Source organism: Sinohyriopsis cumingii, chromosome 3 (genome assembly GCF_028554795.1).
Source record: "Sinohyriopsis cumingii isolate HCF-2022 chromosome 3, ASM2855479v2, whole genome shotgun sequence".
Taxonomy (NCBI): domain Eukaryota; kingdom Metazoa; phylum Mollusca; class Bivalvia; order Unionida; family Unionidae; genus Sinohyriopsis; species Sinohyriopsis cumingii.
Window position 1 is genome coordinate 88,267,581 of NC_142963.1, and position 21,001 is coordinate 88,288,581.

Genomic DNA, 21,001 nt, shown 5'->3' on the forward strand with positions numbered 1-21,001 from the left:
TTAAAATCCCAGTATGATACTTTACTCAACCTCTGACAGTTGGAATATTGTCCTTCTTTTTGTTGGACTTGTCTGATTTTTACATGTTTCTTGAGCATTCAGTAGTTTCATCACTGCAATCTTTTGGCATTTCTACTGTAAAAAGTATCCTTTTTTTAAGTTGTATTTGTTGGTTTTTTCCTTGTCCTTGCAACCGTTAAGGTAGCCTGATGGTTGGAGTGTCTGCCTTGGATGTGGAAGGTCGAGGGTTCGAATCCCAGGCAAGTCATACCAAAGACTAGTTTAAAAAATGGTACTAGCAGTAACTGCCTCACTTGGCGCTCAGCATTAAGAGGTTAGTGTTAGGACTGGTTGGCCAGGTGTCAGGATAATGTGACTGGGTGGGACATGATGCTGCATGTCTGCCCTAGTGCTAGATATTACTATAAGCTGTCACACTGCAAACATCCTAGTGATATGACTGAATTTTTTTAAAAGATACATCAAAAATCCAAAACACACAGACACACACTCACATACACACCTGGTCCCAGCATAATTTTTATGCATCTTTATCCATATTGAATTTGAGAGTTTTGCATACTTATTAACAAAGTGGTACTTTGTCATCACTTTGTTAGTAACCAGTGTTAGGTATATATTACCCGCCCAAATCTTATTCTTATTCATTGGTTATTTCTTGTATTTCCTTTCAGCATTCTGTATACTTTAAGGTGTGGGCAACTGTGGTTAAAAAAATCTCCTTTGGACATACTCCACTTAGCATTTACTGCATATGTGCACATGGATGATTGTCCTGTTTGTTGCCTTTGACCTGAAAAGATATGGTACACCATAACTATAGGGCCAGAAAGAAGGGATCATGGTTTTTTCCTGGGACTGTGTGCAGAAATTGCCTTCTTTGGGGTAGGGGTGGGGGAATCATTGACACATGGAAGTAAATTGACTACTCCCACAAGATCATTGCACTTCCTGGTGGAGGGAAGTTCCACCTTTCCAATGCAAGGAAAGTGCAGTCTTCTTTTCGCACAAGTGGATCTGTGCATAAATTAAGGGTATCTTTGTTTGCCAAAGTAAGTTGCCCAAATAGAGACTCCTCAACAAGGTGTACATTGTCTGACTTTTGTATACCAGGTGACTTTTAACAGGGGAGCTTGTCAAGTGACAGTTGTTGAAGGTGTGATGCAGGGCACCAGGTAATATGTAAAGTGGTGGTCATAAAAGGCTATCATCAGGCACCAACCACTGGCACTAGTCACTCAGTAATATACCAAGTGACAGTCACAGGGCACTTGGCACAAAACACAAGACAACCTGGTGTAGATGCACTGGGCACCAGGAACTGATAACAAGGCACCAGGCGCTGATCACTGGGTATGGTGATTGGTACCAGTCTGCCATTTTTTTGTCCCTGGTCACTGACCACCAGGTGTGGGCGACTGATCTTCCAAGTGGACCCTGAGACTGAAGACAGGATGATGGACTTGCTGGATACAGTTGAGTTCCCAGAAAAACCAGTCATCTTGGGCTCTTCTTTTCTTTGGTTTGGTCTCCATTTTTGTCTCTCTACATGGGTCAGATGGTGGAGGAGGAGGAAGTGTTGACCTTTGGCAAAGTGGTAAATGAGATTTACTGCTGCCTTCTGGTAAATCAGTGTCCAAATCCATGAAATCATAGGATGCTAGTATCCTCTACAGTTTGGAGAAGGTCTCCAACATACAGCCTAAATTGGACCTTCTGTTGTTTCCTCACTCAGTGATGGTGAGTGAGCGAATGCAAAAGTTGTGTTGAGGACAAGAAGCAACCAGACAGCAGTAGGTTGGTCTGTCCTCTTAGTTTTGCTTCAGCCCTTGGTTTCAGCTCCCAGTTACATGGCATGGTCCATTAACCTACTTAGCCTCTGAAATGCCCCCACCTTGAACTCTGGTGCTGATTTCAGCAGGGACCTGGTCTGTCTCCCTGTAAAATTTTTGAGGTCTCAGAACTGAAGGCTCGTACATTAGTTACCATAACCTCCCATACTGATCTCTTTTTCAGCTGCCTTTCCCAGTCTGATGAAGGTGGAATCTTTGTCTCCAGCTGCAATGCAGAGATTGTTGAGTCTGTTTCCAAGACATCTAGACATGCAGTCTGGATGTCCATGGTGCTTTCTACAGAGATTCTTTACATCTGTAGGAATGCCACCACGAAGATATAAAAACATCAAAGGTTGTGCTGGAGCACAACCAAATCCTTTTGTGTCTGCTCCACCTTCTGCTGAGACATTTTTCAGAGTGCAAATCCCTACAGTTGCCACACTTGTCTTGAGAAATCAGCAACACAGGCTCCTGACCACAAAACTGGGGCTTACTGAAAAATTCTTCCACCCAGGAAGGTCTGTGGGTCCCCATCTTAAATATTCTGAATAGGTGAAGCAACAGATTATTTTCAGAACCCCTTTTTGCCCATGTTTCTCATTACAAGGTGGCTAGCAGAAAGGGGAAGGAAGTCTTTTGACCTTTTCTGTAGGAAATAGGCAGTAGTCTCTTGAGAGTGCACCCTCTCCTATCAAATCTCATTCTTCTTAACATTGTAGTAAGTGCCAGATTTAACCTTTCTTCAGAGGTTTGGTCGAACCTCATGGATGTTGAATGAGTTCTTTCCCTAGTAAAGGAAGTTTACTATATACTTTCTTACCCACCACCTCTTTCAGGGACCATTTGGTTCCACCATTGTCCTCTGGTATCTCTGAAGGAATGTACACTGGTTTAAGGAATGGCACAGTAGAGAGACTGATGAACATTCAGAGTGGTAATTTTGTTCCAGAATTTTCATGCATTCATAGAAATGAAGAAAGTTTTGACTTTTTATTGTTCTTTATGCATTGAAAAACTTTCTTTTGGAAGAGCATTTCAAGATTGAAATATCTGCCAGAGTCAGTAATGCCAGCCATCATGCCTCTTTCTTTCATGAAAATCCAAGTCCTATGAGGTCAGAGCTATAGGTGCATGTTGGACCTTTTTGAATTGTTCCTCTTTGGATAAACTCTTGAAAGCTGCTTCCTGGCAGACTTACTCATCTTTTTTTCATCTTAAATCAACCAGACTGATGGCATTTATGCATTGGGTGCAAAAGTTCCAGTCCAAGACAGTGTCATGCCATCCTCAAGTCTGCACTAGAACAAACCTCCTGACAGTAATAATAAGTTCAGTTAGACAGCTTATCTTTGTATTGTGATCAGGAATTTTGGGGCCAGTATTAGATTGATCTTTTCAGAGTTCAAAGTTTGGTACAATAACATAAGATAGTAATAAATATAGGTAAAACTAAATGTAAGATTTTGCAGACATCACAAAAATTACACAAGTTAGGGAAGCCAGAACTATTTCTTTGCAGTATATAATTATCAGTTAGAAAATGTCAAACATGAAAAGCATGTTCCAGTATCTGTATCTGTAGGTAATAATTTAATTGATGACCATGTGGACAAACTTTGTAAAGTGCTGTCATCCAAAGTTGCTCTACTCAGCAAAATTAAGAAATATTTTAACTACAGAAACTCTACTTCTGTACTTCAATTCATATATTCTTCAAACAATGGATTATTGTTCAATTTTATGGGGAAACTGCCAAATCTCGGCTTGACAGGATTTATAAACTGCAAAAAAAATTGGCAGCATGTATTGTTTAGATGCATCTATTGATTATTCATCAAATTCATTGTTTACAGAACTAAAGTGGTTTACTATATATGAAAAGAATTGATTTTCACAAGGCAGTTCATGTATATAAATGTCTACATGGAGTTGTACCAGAGTATATTCAGGATTTATCCAGGCCCTATTTAACACATTACTAGTTAAAATCAACATTACATGGAAACCTTGATCCACTAAAACCAAGAACAGCAATATTAGAAAAGCTTCCAATACTCTGGCACAAGTCTGTGAAATAAACTTCCTCTTTATGTGAAATCTGGAGGAAATATTACAGTGTTTAAAAAGAGATATCATGATTATGCATTACTAATACATCATAATAGAACTTAGCATAACTAAATCTACCATTATCTTTCGTATTTGTCTTTTTCTTTTTATTCTTTCCTAATGATGGCCTCAAATGAGTATTGTCACCCTCATTAAATAAAGTATTTTTTATTATTATTATTATTATTATTAGGGGCCCCGAGTGGCCGAGTGGTCTAAAGCACTATTCATCATGGATCACTACCATCTCACCTCTGTCTGCGTGGGTTCAAGTCTTGGATTCGACCAATATGGGTATGTGAGAAAGCTTGCTACTAGCTTCTTGTGGGTCAGTGGTTCTTTCCAAGGTTTTCCTGGGTTCTTCCGCTACCATTTATACTGACCGCCATGTATAGCCTATCTTGTGCTGAAAAATGACATTAAACCCTACAACAACAATTACTATTATTATTATTATTATTAATTAATTAATGGCGGTCAGTAAATTTATAGAACAAGAGCCTGAAAGATTATGGGCAGAATCACCTACCCCTGGGAAATTATTGGCAAGCTTTGTTACATTCCTACATTGGTTGAGCTAAGACTCGAACACATATGGACAGAGGAAAGATGTGAGTAATCTGGAAAGGCAAGTGCCTTGGACCACTTGGCAACCTAGGGACCCTGTTAGGACATCAGCCTCACACTGGGCTGGCAACTTTAGCAATACAGCAATTGTAGTTTTATTAGTTAGATATTACTGCAATTAAAAGTGTGTGTGTGTGTGTGTATGTGTGTGTAGAGAGAGAGAGAGAGAATGAATGAATGTCAGAATTTAACTAGTGTATCACACTGGGATCAAGTTGGGTTTTTTATTATTGATTTCCAACTATTAGATGGAGGAGGAATAGTCTCCTTGGATTGGGGACCAGGACCAGGAAAAGATAGTGCAATCCCGTAAGAGCAGATGAGTTTTCATAATTAAAATTAGTTTTACACCCTCTTCCCCAATACAGTACTTGTTAGGTTCTAGCAATTAAGTTAAGTTTGTGCATTTAGCTCAGTTTTTCAGACACCATTGTATGCACAAGCCAGGAAGCTTGATGGTTCTTTCCATCATGGAAAGTACTACTTTTTACTGACAAAAGTAGATCACAGTTACTACTTTCATTCTTTAAGTGATTATATTATGTTTGTGCATTTAGCTCATTTCCTTATATGCTGTTTTGTACAGAACAACAAAATTTGAGGGATGTATTTATCATGGGAGCGTTAATAACCTGAGTGACCTACTATTATGGTCACAGTGATTTTGTTTTCTTGTTGAACTGATTTTGTAAAGTTTTTCGATTATGCTGGCTAGACATAGCATCCACTGAAATTCTTGTTTAGGTTCCTCAAACACTAATACAGTCATAAAAGTTTATACATTCTTAGGTAGGTTAATCACCTGTTCTTTATGCTTGTAAATCTCCTTTTTTATCCATCCTTGCATCCATCTGTTAGCCCCTCTATCCATCATCAATTCACATTCCATTAACTTCCATAGCTTAGCAATTCTGTCATACAGATAGATGCCATTTGCCATTTGATATGCAAATAGCCTATTACATAACTTTTTAAAAAAGGTTTTGTCTTTTTAGATCCAATTTTGATAGTTATTGCCCTTTTCCCATTAGTGTATCTTGTACAGCAGATATTAGTAACCAGCATTCTGTGAGATGTTGCTTGTAACTGGAAAAGCTGAAGACCAATTGAACATATTCTGATGCAATTTGACATGAACATTGTCTCATCAATTTACATGTGCCATATATGGATTAAATCTTGCTTTGAAGAGTTACGATCCCAGATTGCTCATCCTGATGACATTGCTTTCCACAGGATAACTTCACCTGAATTTGTTGGATTTCAAACAATTGTAGCATGGGGCTTCAGACTGGTCAAACCTCAGTCGAGTTTGATTTGAGTGTTTTTCATTTCATCATTTACAACTGTTATGACTTCCTTCTGCAGCATAACTTGACTAAGCTTTGTTTTCTTTCAACCATATTTAGCTGTCTCAGGCTTTGGTATGTATGTGTGTGACTTGGATTTTTTAATGTAGCTTTAACAATTTTTCAGTCATATCGCTACGATGTCTGCAGTGTGGCAGTTTATGGTGATGTCTAGCACTGGGGCATCATGCCGCAGACATATAGCATGCTGTCCCACCCAGTCACATTATCCTGACAATAGGCCGACCAGTCCTAACACTAACCTCTTAATGCTGAGCGCCAAGCGAGGCAGCTGTTAGTACCATTTTTGTAAGTCTTTGGTATGACTTGGATGGGGATTGAACCCACAACCTCCCGCATCCGAGGCGGATACTCTAACCACTAGGCCACTGGAGCAGTTCTTGGGGTTTAGGGTTATAGAATAGGCTTGAGGTACCCACGTGCATTCTGTATGGAGGCAGCTATTTTGCACAGGGATGCATCATGTGATCTTCTACCTCAGAAAGTCTGTGACGTTTTAAAATAGTGTGCTAAAGGTGTGATACTGTATTTAAAGGCTTTAACATTTTTCATTTTTCTTTATTTTTATGCAATTTATGGAATAAGTAAACTTCCTCTGCACTAGGATTGTGCTAATGTGTTAAACACCAGCCTCATAATTTTGCTTTCCAGAGCATAACGTTATTAAGGAATATTGAATTTCAGCTCAGGAGCTTATGAAATGATGGTCTTAAAGGAATCAACCTTTAGCCCATTGGCAAAAATGTGTTATCACTAATCCTCCTGCATTACATGTAGGATTGCCATGAAACTTTACACACATTCCTCCCATGGTTTAGTTGGTCCTGTATGATAATGGTGCAGCTCAGACATACAATATGGCTGCCATAGTGACTCCTATGAAAATATTGTTATTGTTACTTCTCCAGAATGAATGGTCATATATGAACATAGGGTTTTCACTACAAGACTTTGTATGAAGTCTAGTTGGTCCTAAATGAAAAGGGGGCTGATCCGATGTCCAATATGGCCACTGCATCAGCCATCTTGAAATCTCCTTGTTATGACTCTTAACACATTGACCCCTGGAGCTTTTTGTCATTTTTGCCTGAAAATCGAGTGGGAAACACATATTGAAAGCTGTTTCTGAATAGACTCGAAAACACCAAATCCCCGGTCATCTTTCAATAAATACTGCCTAGTTGTGTTAGAAACATTGTTTTTTGTTGGCTATTTGACTTGCGCATGAGCAGAAGGGTAGAAGTTTGACTTTTTTGCTAAACGGAGCCATTATTTTTTTATGGAGACCACTCTTTATTCCAAATGCCCATCTTATCTTACTTTTTGCAAAGGCTCATCTGTCTGTTTGCAGTTCATACCGGTTTGTCTTAGATGTGAGACCAAAAAGTCTAAAATCCTGTCACAAAATCGGATTCCGACCATGGGCAAATTTTGCATAAAAAAAAGTCGGGTCCAAAAAATGAGGTTTTTCTATCTGTATTTTGTAGTGCAACTAGATATTCCAGATCATTTGGTATCATTGTAGAGCTACATCTGTCTACCTTTCTATAATACCGCCTACTTCAGTGTATCGTGCATGACCATGATGCTACAGAGCTCGGCAGTAGGCTACTACCTCCTGCCCCGTAAAGTCATTGCATGGGGTTAATGTGTTAAGTGGAAAGTTATTTTGACATGGGTATTCACCAAGGTCATCTTAGGATGTCTGATTGGTCCTAAATGAAAATGGGGCCAATCTGATCTCCCATATGGCTGCCACAGAAGCCATCTTGAAAATCTTGTCACTTTCTTCTGAATTGTAAGTCATATGTTGTTTTCACCTGAAGGCTTCTTATGGTGCCAGGTTAGTCCTAAATGAAAATGATTCAGATCTGATGTCTTCCACCTTAGCTGGGACAGTGGCCAGCTGAAAAAGTCTTGTTATCACTGCTTTTCCAAAGTGAATGGTCATATCAGCGTGAAGTTTTCACTAAATGACTTCTGATGATGTCTAGTAGGATCTGAATGAAAATGGTGCCAGTGTTATGTGCAGTATTGCTATCACAGCAACCATCCTGAAAATCTTGTTTCCACTACTCATCTTAAATGGAAAGTCAGAAGAGTTCTTATGGTGTCAAGTTGGTCCTTGATAATGTCACCAAGATGGCTATCCTGAAAATATTGTTATCTTTACTCCTTCCAAATGGATGGCTATATCAACAATTGGTTTTCACCAATAAACGTTTGATGAAACATAGTTGGTCTTAAGTGAAAATGGTGTCAGTCATGCATTCGATATGGCTGCCACAATGGCTGTCTTGAAAATCGTCTCACTTTGTCCCATGAATGATCATTATGAAAAGAAGTTTTCACCAAAAGATTTCTGATGATGTATACTTTGCCCTAAATAGAAATAGTACCAATCTGACATCCAATACATCCAGCACAGCAGTTTGAATATCTTGTTATCACTGAAGAATATCACAGATCATTTCAACATTGAGCAGATTAAAGAAATAAAATATTCCTATCTTGAATTCCTATTATATTCTTTTGGCCCAGTACAGCATGAGTCTCTTAAGGGTCAGTGTACTTGTCTTAAATTAAGTGCAATTATTAATTTTTTTAAGTTGAAGTTAAAATATTAAAAAATTAAATCATAACAGAAAGACTTTGTAATAAAATAAATCAGTATAGATTATGATGAATATTTTCTTTCTGCTTTAGAGCAATCGTGTTACATTGAAGATGGATGTGTCCCACACAGACCACTCTCATGTCATTGGCAAGGGAGGTAATAACATTAAGCGGGTGATGCAAGAGACATCCTGCCATATTCACTTCCCAGACTCCAACAGGGGAAACAATGTGCAGGAGAAGAGCAATCAGGTACAGAAATGATCCTTTTTATTGAATAATTTTGTTCAAAATAAGGGAGACTTAAGTACATCACAGTCATGGTTAAACATCCTGACATTTGTATTTCTTTTGTTTAATTAAGATTTTCATGACGGCACAAATATCCCAAGTTATTTCCATATTTTACATGGAAAAACATGTAATCAGGAAGATTTCTTGCAATCTTGTCATGGGCTGCTGAATGCTGGGATTTTAGTACATATCACGTGTACGGTCCTGCATATTTTTGTAAGAACATAATTTGTTCTCATTTTTGTCTGCCGTTGGCTTATTGGCTCCTTTCCACCCCCACCCCCTTGCATTTTCACAAATTTTTTGAAACATAATATTTATGTTTCTCTCTGCCCATAACAGGGTAGGATTCAAACCTGCAACCTTTTGGTTGCAAATCTGGCACACTAATCACTGAGGCACTGCACCATGTCATGGGAATATTTTAAAGCTTCCTTCATTTTTGCTTTGGATCATAAAAACTGTTTGAATTGCAGAGATGAATCATGGTACACTTAGGTTTTTCAGTTTGGTGGCACTGAATGTATCACACTGAAAGTTTCTATTCATGATTAAGGTCACTGATTACTATTTTTACATCTTTTCTGTGCTGTTACTCTAATGCTGTTTGAGGTGCAGAGATGAATCATCTTACACTTAGGCTTTTCAGTTTGGTGGCACTGAATGTATCACACTGAAAGTTTCTATTCATGATTAAGGTCACTGATTACTATTTTTACCTCTTTTCTGTGCTGTTACTCTAATGCACTCTGAGGCATGAAACTTACTTTCCATGTCTGCCTAGTAACTTTTTAGCTTGTCTTGAGGTCAGTCAAATGTCTTGGAGGTCACAGTCTCATTTCATTACAGTATTGTGAACTGTTTTGACCTCATTACAGAAGGTGGAGAACAAAACTTAATTGAATTTGTTTGTTAATTTATACTTTATCTTTGACATTGTTAGATAGAAATTTCTGAAAAGTTTTCTGCATTGAAATTTGTGTAATTATCCTAGATTAACAGAACATGTTATGATCCTAATACAAACAGACAGGATAGTCATATGCTACTTGTGAAACTACAAGTACCTGTTGGGTATATTTGAAATTTGCTAGTTAAGAATATTTGTCAGTAAATAGCATATTTAGTAACTAAAAAATGTTGATCATTAATTTATATCTTTTAGCAAGCTTTTCAAAAAAGCTGAAGTAAGTCATCAAGTTAGGAGAGATAGATCAGTGGGGGCTAAGGAGAGTAGTTTGAAATTCCCTCATCCTATAAGGAGTAATGTTGAGACATTTACCTTTTGCATTTTTAAAGTTGTCAGGAGAGTAAAACAAATTGTCTAATTTCAACCATGATAAAGCAGTGAGTTTTCAAATTGTATTTTTCAGAATAATTCCAGAGCAGTTTATTGTTTACATCTTTTTGTAGGTCTTTACAAAAGAGACAATTTTTTCCATGATAGTTCCACTGCTATAGAAAGCCAAGAGCAGCTTAGTTGATAGTAATGGACTTGTAGTCCAAAGTTCAGGACTTCTTTGCCTGTCCAGGCCAACTAGAGACAGCTGCCTTGGTGTGTTCTTGGGAAAGGTGCTTAGCTTCCATTTCCTTGGGATGATATAGCCAATAATGTATTAAAAGTGGTTTTTAAAGTCACTAAGCAACCAACCAACCATCCATTGCTATAATTTTATTTGATATTTCAACATGATGTCCTTTTCTGTCCAGGTTTCCATAGCAGGTCAACCAAATGGTGTGGAGGCAGCCAGAATTCAGATCAGAGTAAGTAGTGTGGAACTAAAGTAAAAATCATACAGGTCAGATAGGCATTCAGAAATGACTTTTTCAGTAATGAGTATCATTTTTTGAATTTGATTTCACACACTGTATCTTAAAATGGCAATTATTCACTTTATTGGGATCCTCATACATCTGTATTCCTTTGGAAGGTAATTATTTATATACCCTGAGAGGTACATATAGCAAAATCAGTGTTTAAATTATGTGGACATTTTTGGATCAGGTCAACCTAAAGGTGTGATCCATTGCAAACCAGATTGAATGCCATGTAGTATAATATCAAAATGAAAACAGCACATGTTGAAAAAAAAATTCATACTAACCTGTTATTTGTTATTATAAACCCGATATACTCATTTCTTTACCCAGTTTAGAACCTGGCTACAATTGTAAAAGTCCATAGTGATCGGTAATTTTCATCAGGAAGTTTTTTGCTTTCATTTAAGGCACAGAGTATTCAACAATCCAGATTGAGTATACTTTGGTTAAACTATCTTAGTATTAAATATTAGAAGAACAGTTAATATTTAATTTCAATAAATGCGCCTACATGACTACATTAAGATACAGTTTAGTTTCATGTGAGCCCAAAATATTCTGCAGCAGCAAGAGGAAGTGAGCAGAGAAAATGGTGGACAGAGGGAGTTGAAAAAAATGATGCAAACAAAAATACGTGGAACCATTGGAATGACCAACGAATAGTAAAATGTACTGTATGTGACACATTTTTTTGTGTGCCATAAAATGTGAATATTTTTATTTGATGTTTTAGTCAAAATATGAACAACATAGCAAGAGGGGGTTAATCGATCAATTGGCAAGAAGACCAAGTAAAAATGACGCCAAAAAAAATATACAAGCCCTTGTTTCAGTAACCAATCATTGTAAGAAAAACTTCTTCTTGTGCAATTTTATGGCTTCGGTTTTGTTTTCTCTGGAATCAAACAAGATTGATTTTTTTAGTTACCGGATGACCAAATAAAAATATTTATATATAAAAATTAATAGCATTTTTGCTTTAATGCTTTTATTAGAATAATTGCTTTAATGCCTTATTGTTTTAGTAGCATTTCTGAAGAAAACAAAAAATTGAGGCTTGTCATCCACACGCTTTACAGTCAGGACATTCCCTAATTATTGATATTTGTTTTTGCCCACCCACCCACAATGAAATCTCCAGGTTACAAAACCACAACCCCTTTCAGGGTTGAGGCGAACTGTCAATTATCAGTGAATATCATGTTAACTTTTGAGCTCATCTGGAGCCTCTCACTTAAATAACTTCAGGCTTAACCTGCCAGCAATATGCCGATTCCGGGGTTTGAATCCACAAAGTATACCAGTAATGCAGACCTGCCAACACTTTTGATTTTGCTGTAAGTCTTTTGAAATTTACCCTTAAAATATGAACTTATGGCATACAAGCAAAAATTACGAAAAAATGATCATTGCCGAAAAATTCAGGAAATTTGTTCATCCTTGTTTGATTTGGATCCGGGTTTCATATTAGAAGTAGTGAAATTGGTCAGGGAACTAGACTAACTTTACAGCAGCACATCAGAGGCTTTAAACTGCAGCTAATTGTTTATGTGAAGCATCTGCATGATCAAACTGTTGATCATGGAATTTTTTTAATAATGGCGTCTAGCAGGCGATGCATGTTTAAGACAAAAGGGGAAATAAGCCTCTTGAAAAGTGTTAATAATCGTCACAGAAAAATAAAAAGGAATATTAAGATTCTTGTGAATATAAGCTGGAAGGGACACAATTATGTTTATTGGACATCACATGCCAATTTGAGTATGACTCATGGTGGAAATATGATTGACGTCGTCATGTGGAATGGAAAAAAGAATTTCCAAGAAGTACATTAAGTTGAGGGATTGCAACAAGCCATTGAGCTCCATAGGGTTTGGAGCTAAAATTTGTGCAACTGTACTAGTGGTAAATAAAGTCTACATGTACTTTACAAACATTTCAGTTGAACATGTTTATCGTCGCTGCACATTCCGAATACTGAACTTTTAATTTCGTTTTCCAGCTTTACAATAACGGTTTATGGTATTTTGTTACACCTTACCGAAAACTGGTCAAACTTACGGAAAAAGAATCAACTGCCTTACTGAGATGGACTTGTCAGGGTTGGCAGGTCTGGTAATGGTTTGGGAATCCAATGACATTACCATCAGACTACACTGCTTCAAGAGATATTTGTTAAAACCTAATATAAATACCGGCTGATGATAAATCAATAATGTTTTAGATCATTTATAATCATCCCATGCTCTAGAATGTTCAGCTGAAATAAAATAGTGTTATTTACAAAAAATAAGTAGTATATCTAAATTCATACTATGTATATGCCGAGTGGGAGAATAATCCATATCTGTAGTCCACAGGTAGAATTAGTCAAGCGAAACAGGTCTGGCTACTTATCACCATACTCAAGAATGTTCTTAAACAGCTTACGGCAAAATGGGTGGTTTTCACAGAGAATATATAAATATATTGTATTTGTGAACAGACGGATATAAAAACATATAAAAAATCAAACATGCTTATGCATTTAGATTTGTATAATTTATTCTAGTATTTAAAAATTTATGTTTAATATAAGAGGTACAGATTTCTTTAAATAGTATACAGTTATAGATTTTTACTTTGTAAAATCCCAGCAGGTTACTAAAAGCACATAGGTATTTAGCGCACTCAGACAAGTGACATATGGGAAACCCTGCATGTTATTAATAGCGCATAGGTATTTTTAGCGGCTTGACACGTGACCATGGCAATGTCTAAATTTTCAGTAGAATTGAGATTCCAGCAGTTCATTCTAGATGAAAAATTGCATTATGTTACTGTAATACAGTAAAACCTTGTATATCTGCTGACTTAGTGATCTTTAACTAAATCGTTGTTGTAATAATAGTAATGAGTGATTATTTGCTTACCATGGAATCTCGTAAAGTTAAATTAGCTTGACAATGACTGGATGCAATTCAGAAGTATCTTCCAGTCTGTAAAACAGCAGCTGTAACAGCGTCTGGAAGCTCATGTGAAATTTTACAGAGGGTACAGAACAGTTATTTAAACCAGTTGTCAAACCAACCGAAAAATTGTAACTGCAACTGAGGCAACACAAAAAACTCTTGAGATATTACCTGTTATGGATATGGTCATAGAGATCTATACATAAAACCAGAACATATTTACACTATATTATGCTGATTTGGTCAAAGATGTATATCACATTGCTACTAACACTCAGCAAGTCAAAACTGGTGACAGAAATTTTGAAATCTTTAAAAACACAGTAGAAGAATATTTTGCAAGAGTAGAATTGGAAAGGGAAACAAATCAAAAAGCATTGATGCATAAAATTAAAAAATCAAAAGAAGAAAGAATAAAATTAGGTGTAAAAACTAGGTCTAAAACAACAAGGGAAAAGAAAAGTTGAGTCAGAGGCACTCCAGCAGTGCTCCCCTGAACCAGAACCAGAACCACCTGAAGAAGCAACTGGAAGTGGCCTTGCCACTCATGATCAACATCATAAAAACAAGGTGGTAATGTGATCGCTGAATTGCTGATGATTCAGGATAAACTTTGTTCCAATAATATCCTTGCTGATGTTGATCAACTAGAAATTTTGATTGGTGGAAGACGAGCTGGCAATAATTCCCAAGAAATCATCAGTGAAGCAGCTGCTGTTGAGAGCGGTTTAACTACACGTGTTCTGTTCATGAAAAATCGTAAATGATGGCGGACAGAAGAGTGGTTTTTGATGAGAGCAAAATGTGGAGTTTCTCGGGTTTGATCTTGAAAATATTGATCAAGCTGAGGAAAGATATGTTTGGCAGTTGGATATTTTGTGAGATTTAGATTCGGACATAGACATTTCTGAGATTGAATTGTCCGAAGATGAGGATGCTGACAGCGATGATGATAGAGTTCTTGTGGATAAACGTTGCACATAATTTTGTAAATACCTGATAAATAAGTTGTGAAAGACTTGGACAAATAGGGAAAAAAATACATCACTGTGTAGACAAATTCATTTGAAATAAGTGGTGAAAATTTTGTGGATTTTAATTGGATATAAGAAGAGAAATTAAGGTAAGAGTGAATGCATCTGCATGATGTTTTCAAACAGGTAAAAACTCTGGGGCACAAGCAGCTAGACACAGCTTTGTGCTTCTGAGGCATAGCAGCAGAGATACTGAAAACAGTGCTGGGGCTGAATGAGTTAAGCAAAAAACAAAAAAGGAACTCCAAACTTTTACCCTTATGCTCATGTGCGAGCACAGTAGCCAATGAAAAATGATGTTTCTAACACAACTAGGCATGTTATTGGAAGATCACCTGGAAGTTGATGTATTTGAATGTATTCAGAAATAGCTTTCAAAATATTTTTCCTACTCAAATTTCAGACGAAAACGACAGAAACCTCCAGGGATTAATGTGTTAAAATCTTTTTATTTTTAATTTCATTATATGTCAAAATAAATAGTAGTTTTGTTTACTAGGAACTTGATATTTTTTCAGAAAATAGTCTGACCTTGACTCTTCAGTTGTAAATACCTAAAGCTGACCTAGTTCCCAACCTTGATTTCAGAATCACTGAGACAAGTAAACAACTTTTTATTTTTATCCTATTCTTAAAGTAAAAGTATTGGTTTTTCTCATGGTCATACTGGGACTTAGTGATTTTTTATATGTAAACAGCCTCCATTTTGCAATTCTGGGCTTTCCAAATTGCACATTAGTTTTAATAGTGATGTTTATAGAGATATTTCTCAGTCTGGGCATAAAACACTTGATGGCAAGGTGTTCATTTGTTTGTGACCAGTTTGGTGAATTACATTTTAATGTTTCTTCGAATTATTTGGATTCTAAAGGATGATTCTTTTTCCTGGAAATATTTGAGTGCTCATACAGAATTCTTGGACAAAGACATTTCATTAAATTTTATTGGGAAATTCAAACACTGGATTATTGTTTTTGAATAACACAGAACTGTAGACCTTACAGCACCACAAAGGATACAGTATACGTCATCGCCTCCATCTTGGATTCTTTGTCAGGACTCGAACATGAATTCACTAGAACATTTTATTATTATGACTTCTAAAATTTAATTTGTGGATTATTCTTGGATTAATTTTGGATTTGATTCCTAAAACCATAAGTTTTTATTTTTTTATTTGTACAGTATTTTTATTTGTTAAAATTGTAAATGCTTGTTGTTTTCACTCTTTCTTTTGTTACTTTTTATTCGAGCCTAAACACGTAATATAAGATGGTAATAACATGATTATACACATTGCGCAACATGGACCTGAAAACATCAGTGTGATTAATTCACGATTACTGGTTTATAAAATGATCTACGGAGATGGACTCGGTAATGTTATTCAGGGTTTATTTAAAAGGATAGCCCCAAAAGCTATCCTGCTTGCAAAACAGTTAGGTATGGAAGCCATTGAAGTTGTTCGTGATAAGGGTATTGGCACTGTTGGTGATATTGCTGGTAAAGCATTCACTACGATCAAAGACAGACTCGCAAGATTAGTATGATAAAAACTACAGCCAGTAAAACTGCCCAGCACTGAAGTGATACCACCAAGTTTTAGCAAAATAATAAATCAAGCTGCAAATGAGAGGTTGAAAGAATTAGCTGGAGTGCTATCACTGACAAAATAACAAGTAGCTGCAGAGAGAAAAAAAATTGCAAGTCTAATAGCTGGATGTGGTCTGGCTCAATGGTCGTTTTAGACAACAATGAATATAAATAAAAATGTTCAAGCATGTATCTGATCCAGCATTTGACATGGATGCACTGGTTCTCAAAGATGAATCAGTGCATGGTTATCAGTATACTCTAATGGTGCACGTGTACCTGACACTCATGGAAGAATCGAGCTACAAGTTCAGGAAACAAGCATATTTCTTGGCTGTGTAGGCATTTATTGAGATCAAAGGTCAGCTTTTGAAAGCAGATAATACACTGTATGGAGCTGGAGATCAAGTTGGTTTTATTAATAATGGTGTTATGGCATTGTTTAACAGTGCCACATCAATGATGAATGGAAAAAAATTGAATCTTGACTCAAAAACATCGACATTGCCATGACAATACTTGGCCTGGCAAGATATTCTGATGATTATTCATGGTCTGCTGGTCCATCATTGATGTTTGCCAAGGACACCAGTGATCACCCCGAGAACCATATCATAACAATGAACAGCACTGGAGATGCAATCGCATCAATGAATGAAAATTTTAACTTAGGATCAGTGTTAAATGACAATGAAGAATTTTGTAGAAATGTCAGAAAAGTTATTTTCAGTGCTAAACACATAATAGCACAAGTTCGAAAAGCCACGGACTACAATGCAATCTGGCATCCTGATGGTGTTGATGATAGTAAAGTGAAACTGACAAAGCTTTTTTTGTGGATGCCAACAATGACACCATCACTCGTTGAAGAACAACAGCTGTTCTCTTTCATGGATTGCAGCAGTAAGTCAACACTATTGTGGTTGATGATGACCACAGACAGCATCCAGAGTAACGTTGTTGGGTTATTTACATGGCAGATAGCATCACAGCAGGGAGTTTCAGCACCACAGCGTGTTTATATCGTTTCAGGATAACATCAGAGTAGGTTCACAAGAATTAAAGCCAATGGTGTTTGACACACTCAGGGTTAGTGAAGTTTCTCTGAGAATAAATGGACATCAAGTACCATCAGAGGAAGTACTGGTGAATTTCGACTAAAATCGTGTTGTACGTGCATGTCATTAATTGATGTCATTCATGGGGTGTTATCAGAATGTTGATTCTGGTTCACAGATGTCTCAGATGGGACTTCATAATGCTATATCCAATCTATTATATTTCACTGGAACACCAAGATTTGTTTAGGCAATCAGTCATTGACATACACTTCCGAGCTCGAATAGGTGTATTATTAGCTGGTCCTGGTGGTTACAGAGCAGTCACTGTTATACTCTCAGACAAAACAATGTTGCTTGAAGGTATTGGCAGATGAGTGAGAGTGATTGATGCACCTGTTGAAAACATGTAATTGGTTTGCAAGCAATATGCAATTAGATCATTCATGATGTTATGTCATATCATCATATCAATGTTACTCTGACACCCGATCAGATTAAAAAACTGCAATCAGCATCAAAGAAGAATTCTGGGGCAAATTGGACTCATAAATCAGTGGCGTTGCAGAGCCCAAATAAATTATTGTTGACTGAATGTCAGCTCAAGCACTACAGTGATGCCAAGAAAAGCTGGCGTTCAACTTGATCTTTCTGCAAATGCGATCAGCGACACAACAAAAACCAGCTGTATATTTCTGTTTCTAGTAGTATTACCAGCCCTAATAGCAGCAGTGGCTCCCTCTGCTGTAAAGCAGCTGCACTTTGTGCTGTTGGAACAGCTGCCAGTTTGGCACTGAAAAAAGCAACAGGACACAGTGTCCTGGCATGGCATAGACACATCCCAAAAAAGGACAGGGTCTGAGATTACCAGGAACATGGCATGGTCAAGGTCTGAGACTGCCAGATAAAGCTTTGTTAAAGCTTTCCATGTCTAATTTTGATTTACTTGATACTTCTCGGCAATTAAACATAAAATACTTCAGAGTTGTTTTCGTGCGTGATCAATTGGTGGGAAAACCAAACCATGTTGAAACCAGTATTATTAATCTCAATGGAGGTTCTGGTCCAGGTACTCATTGGGTTGCATACAGGGTTGATCCACTTGGAGTTGTTTATTTTGATTTGTATGGATTGGAGCTACTGAGAGAATTTTTACAATAAAGTGGCTTAGCCAGTGACATACCAATCTGGTATTCAACATTACCAACACAGACAATAACGATTCACCAATATGTCAAGGTCATCAGCATTTCCTCATAAAGTTGTGCACGAATATGCCACCAGATGGCAAAACCATCCAGTGTCATTTTAAACAGGTTAATAATTTATAATGGTAGATATTTATGGAAGATCTGCTAGTGGCAAGGCCCAGGGTGAGATTGATTTATCCAAATATGGAACACGATATGAACTTGCTGATCTTTTGCATCTCGCTGATTTTGACACAAATGAGGCTGTATTTTAGGAACAGCAAGGACGGTTAAAGATGAGTAATATCCCGCTGACAGATATTTTTCTGCGAGTTCCAGGCTCAACCAAAGATAGCTTAGTGGTGTTTACTAAAACTCGTAATTAAATACTCAAAGGAATCACTTCTTACAATCATTGGACAGATTACTGAACATATTAGAAGAACTGGAGATGTAATATATGATGATCTCAACATGAGCAGAAATACAATTATCATTGTGAGAGAACCAAAATCAGATGATGAGGTGGCAACAAAAAAATACGTGGACAGCAACAACTTCATGATCAGAACTGAGGACAATAAATGCACTGCTAAAGACGTTGATGCAATGACTGGCGATCTCAACATGAGCGGAAATAGCATTGCCAATTTGAGAGAACCAGGATCAAACTATGATGTTGCAATGAAGAAATATGTTGACAACAGCAACATCCCAATGATGACCTTGTTAATGACAATCAATGAAACCACATTTGCAAATATTTGTAGAAACATATATAGAATCGTGGAAAATTTTCTTTGGAAATCCAATGGTCATCAACATCAAGCTTTCTGAAGTTGACACACAACTTGTTGATCTAGACAACATTAAAGCAACAATCAAAATTGTTAACAATGAACTCACCAACATCAACTCAAGAATCAATTTGATAAACATTGAATTTGCTAAAATCAAAAAGTTTGCCGATGGTGTAATTCACATGAATCCGATCATCAACTTGGTATACACAGTAGCGGCTAGATCAGTAACATAGACAATACAATACAAATCCATCAAACATACCGCAGAGGTTACTGGGGTGTACGGGTTATCCCTGCTTAGCCCTGAGCAATTTAGGACAGTTTCATTCTTTCCTTTGTGTCATGGCTCATAACACGTCTTCTAAAACTATGACAGTCATGATAGAACAGAATACTGAGGCAATATTCTTATTGAAATCAGAGGATAGTATACCTTAACCTCAGCGATATACTACTACTGTCTGGAATTCATCGCAAAGAAATCTATATTGATTACATAGTATAACACATGATGAATCCCACACAATCCTTTTGGTATAATCAAGCATGTGCATGGAAGGCATCGCTGGAAAAAATCATTGACAAGCATATGACAAAACAAAAAAATGTCGCAGACAAATCATCAACATCGATAATGGTTGCTGGAACGACGTTAATAGGCACAGTATCAGCAACGCATGTGATACCGCCTGTGGTTGGAATCAGTGTCACTGCTATTGTTGGTGTTGCTGGTAAGCCCAATAGTATTATGAACAAAATATCTACATGTACCATTAAAAAATTACATGACCATACAGAAATAACTTACGCTGTGACTTATGTGTGTCATTGATAATGTCAGCGGGGTTAAACATTAGTGCAGTATCAGACTGTTAATTTGCTTTAATTAGGGATATTTATTTTCGGAATCACAAGAATGCAAACATACCACTGCCAGTGCCACATTTAGAATCCACAATATAGATAATAATGACAACAGAAAAAACCACATGGCTGGAACAGATCATCGCTAACACAATGCTGCTGCAGAGCACAATGATATCAGCAACATCAACATAGCCGGAATTCAATATTGGTTTTCCAGCTCTTGTAAACTTATCATGATGAATCCATGTGGGGTTTTCTGAGCATGTGTGAAGAAGTTTTTAAACTTACCTATATCCATGTCGCCGGGATACCATGTCTGATGAATATTTCAAAGTGTATGTGTATCAACCTTGTTAAAAATAACCAAAAACATAACAGTTATGTCTGATCACTTTGAGAATCTGAGTATACCACTGAGTAAAGTAAATTACATCTGTGTTTTTTTGTCAGCCCCATGAAAATATTCTGGCTGGATTTGCTTGTTTATCAAGCATAACATCATTGTAAACCACTAGATTATTGATACCCTCATTAAGATCCTCAGTGACAGGTGCTTCATCGATATGTGTGCTAAATTCAATAATATCATCTTCAGGTGCTGCAGATTCATTAAATTCCTTAAGAGCATTATAGCATCATTGGTCATCCATGGATCGTGTTACTAAAACAAGTTTGTCCCATTTGAGCCACCTCATTATCAGGTTGAGCAACAACTGAGTTTTACCCGACCCAGACAGACCAATTATAATAGCTCAAATCATTGACGAGCATATGACAAAACAAAAAAATATCAGAGACAAATCATGAGCAAC

The 21,001-nt window shown here is 36.9% G+C and overlaps 1 protein-coding gene across 4 annotated transcripts in view; it reads left to right on the forward strand.

Moving 5' to 3' along the window:
• The window catches only part of LOC149803256 (protein bicaudal C homolog 1-like), a 327,843-nt gene that overhangs the window by 172,199 nt on the left and 134,643 nt on the right, over positions 1 to 21,001 (forward strand). For all 4 annotated transcript variants that reach the window (XR_016420163.1, XR_016420164.1, XM_089952905.1 and 1 more), the window contains exons 5-6: positions 8,669 to 8,830; positions 10,583 to 10,636. Coding sequence is in view for 2 of the 4 variants with exons in the window: in XM_089952905.1 (XP_089809031.1) it covers positions 8,669 to 8,830; positions 10,583 to 10,636 (216 nt within the window). In the remaining 2 variants the exon portion in view is untranslated. The remainder of the gene's footprint in view (positions 1 to 8,668; positions 8,831 to 10,582; positions 10,637 to 21,001) is intronic.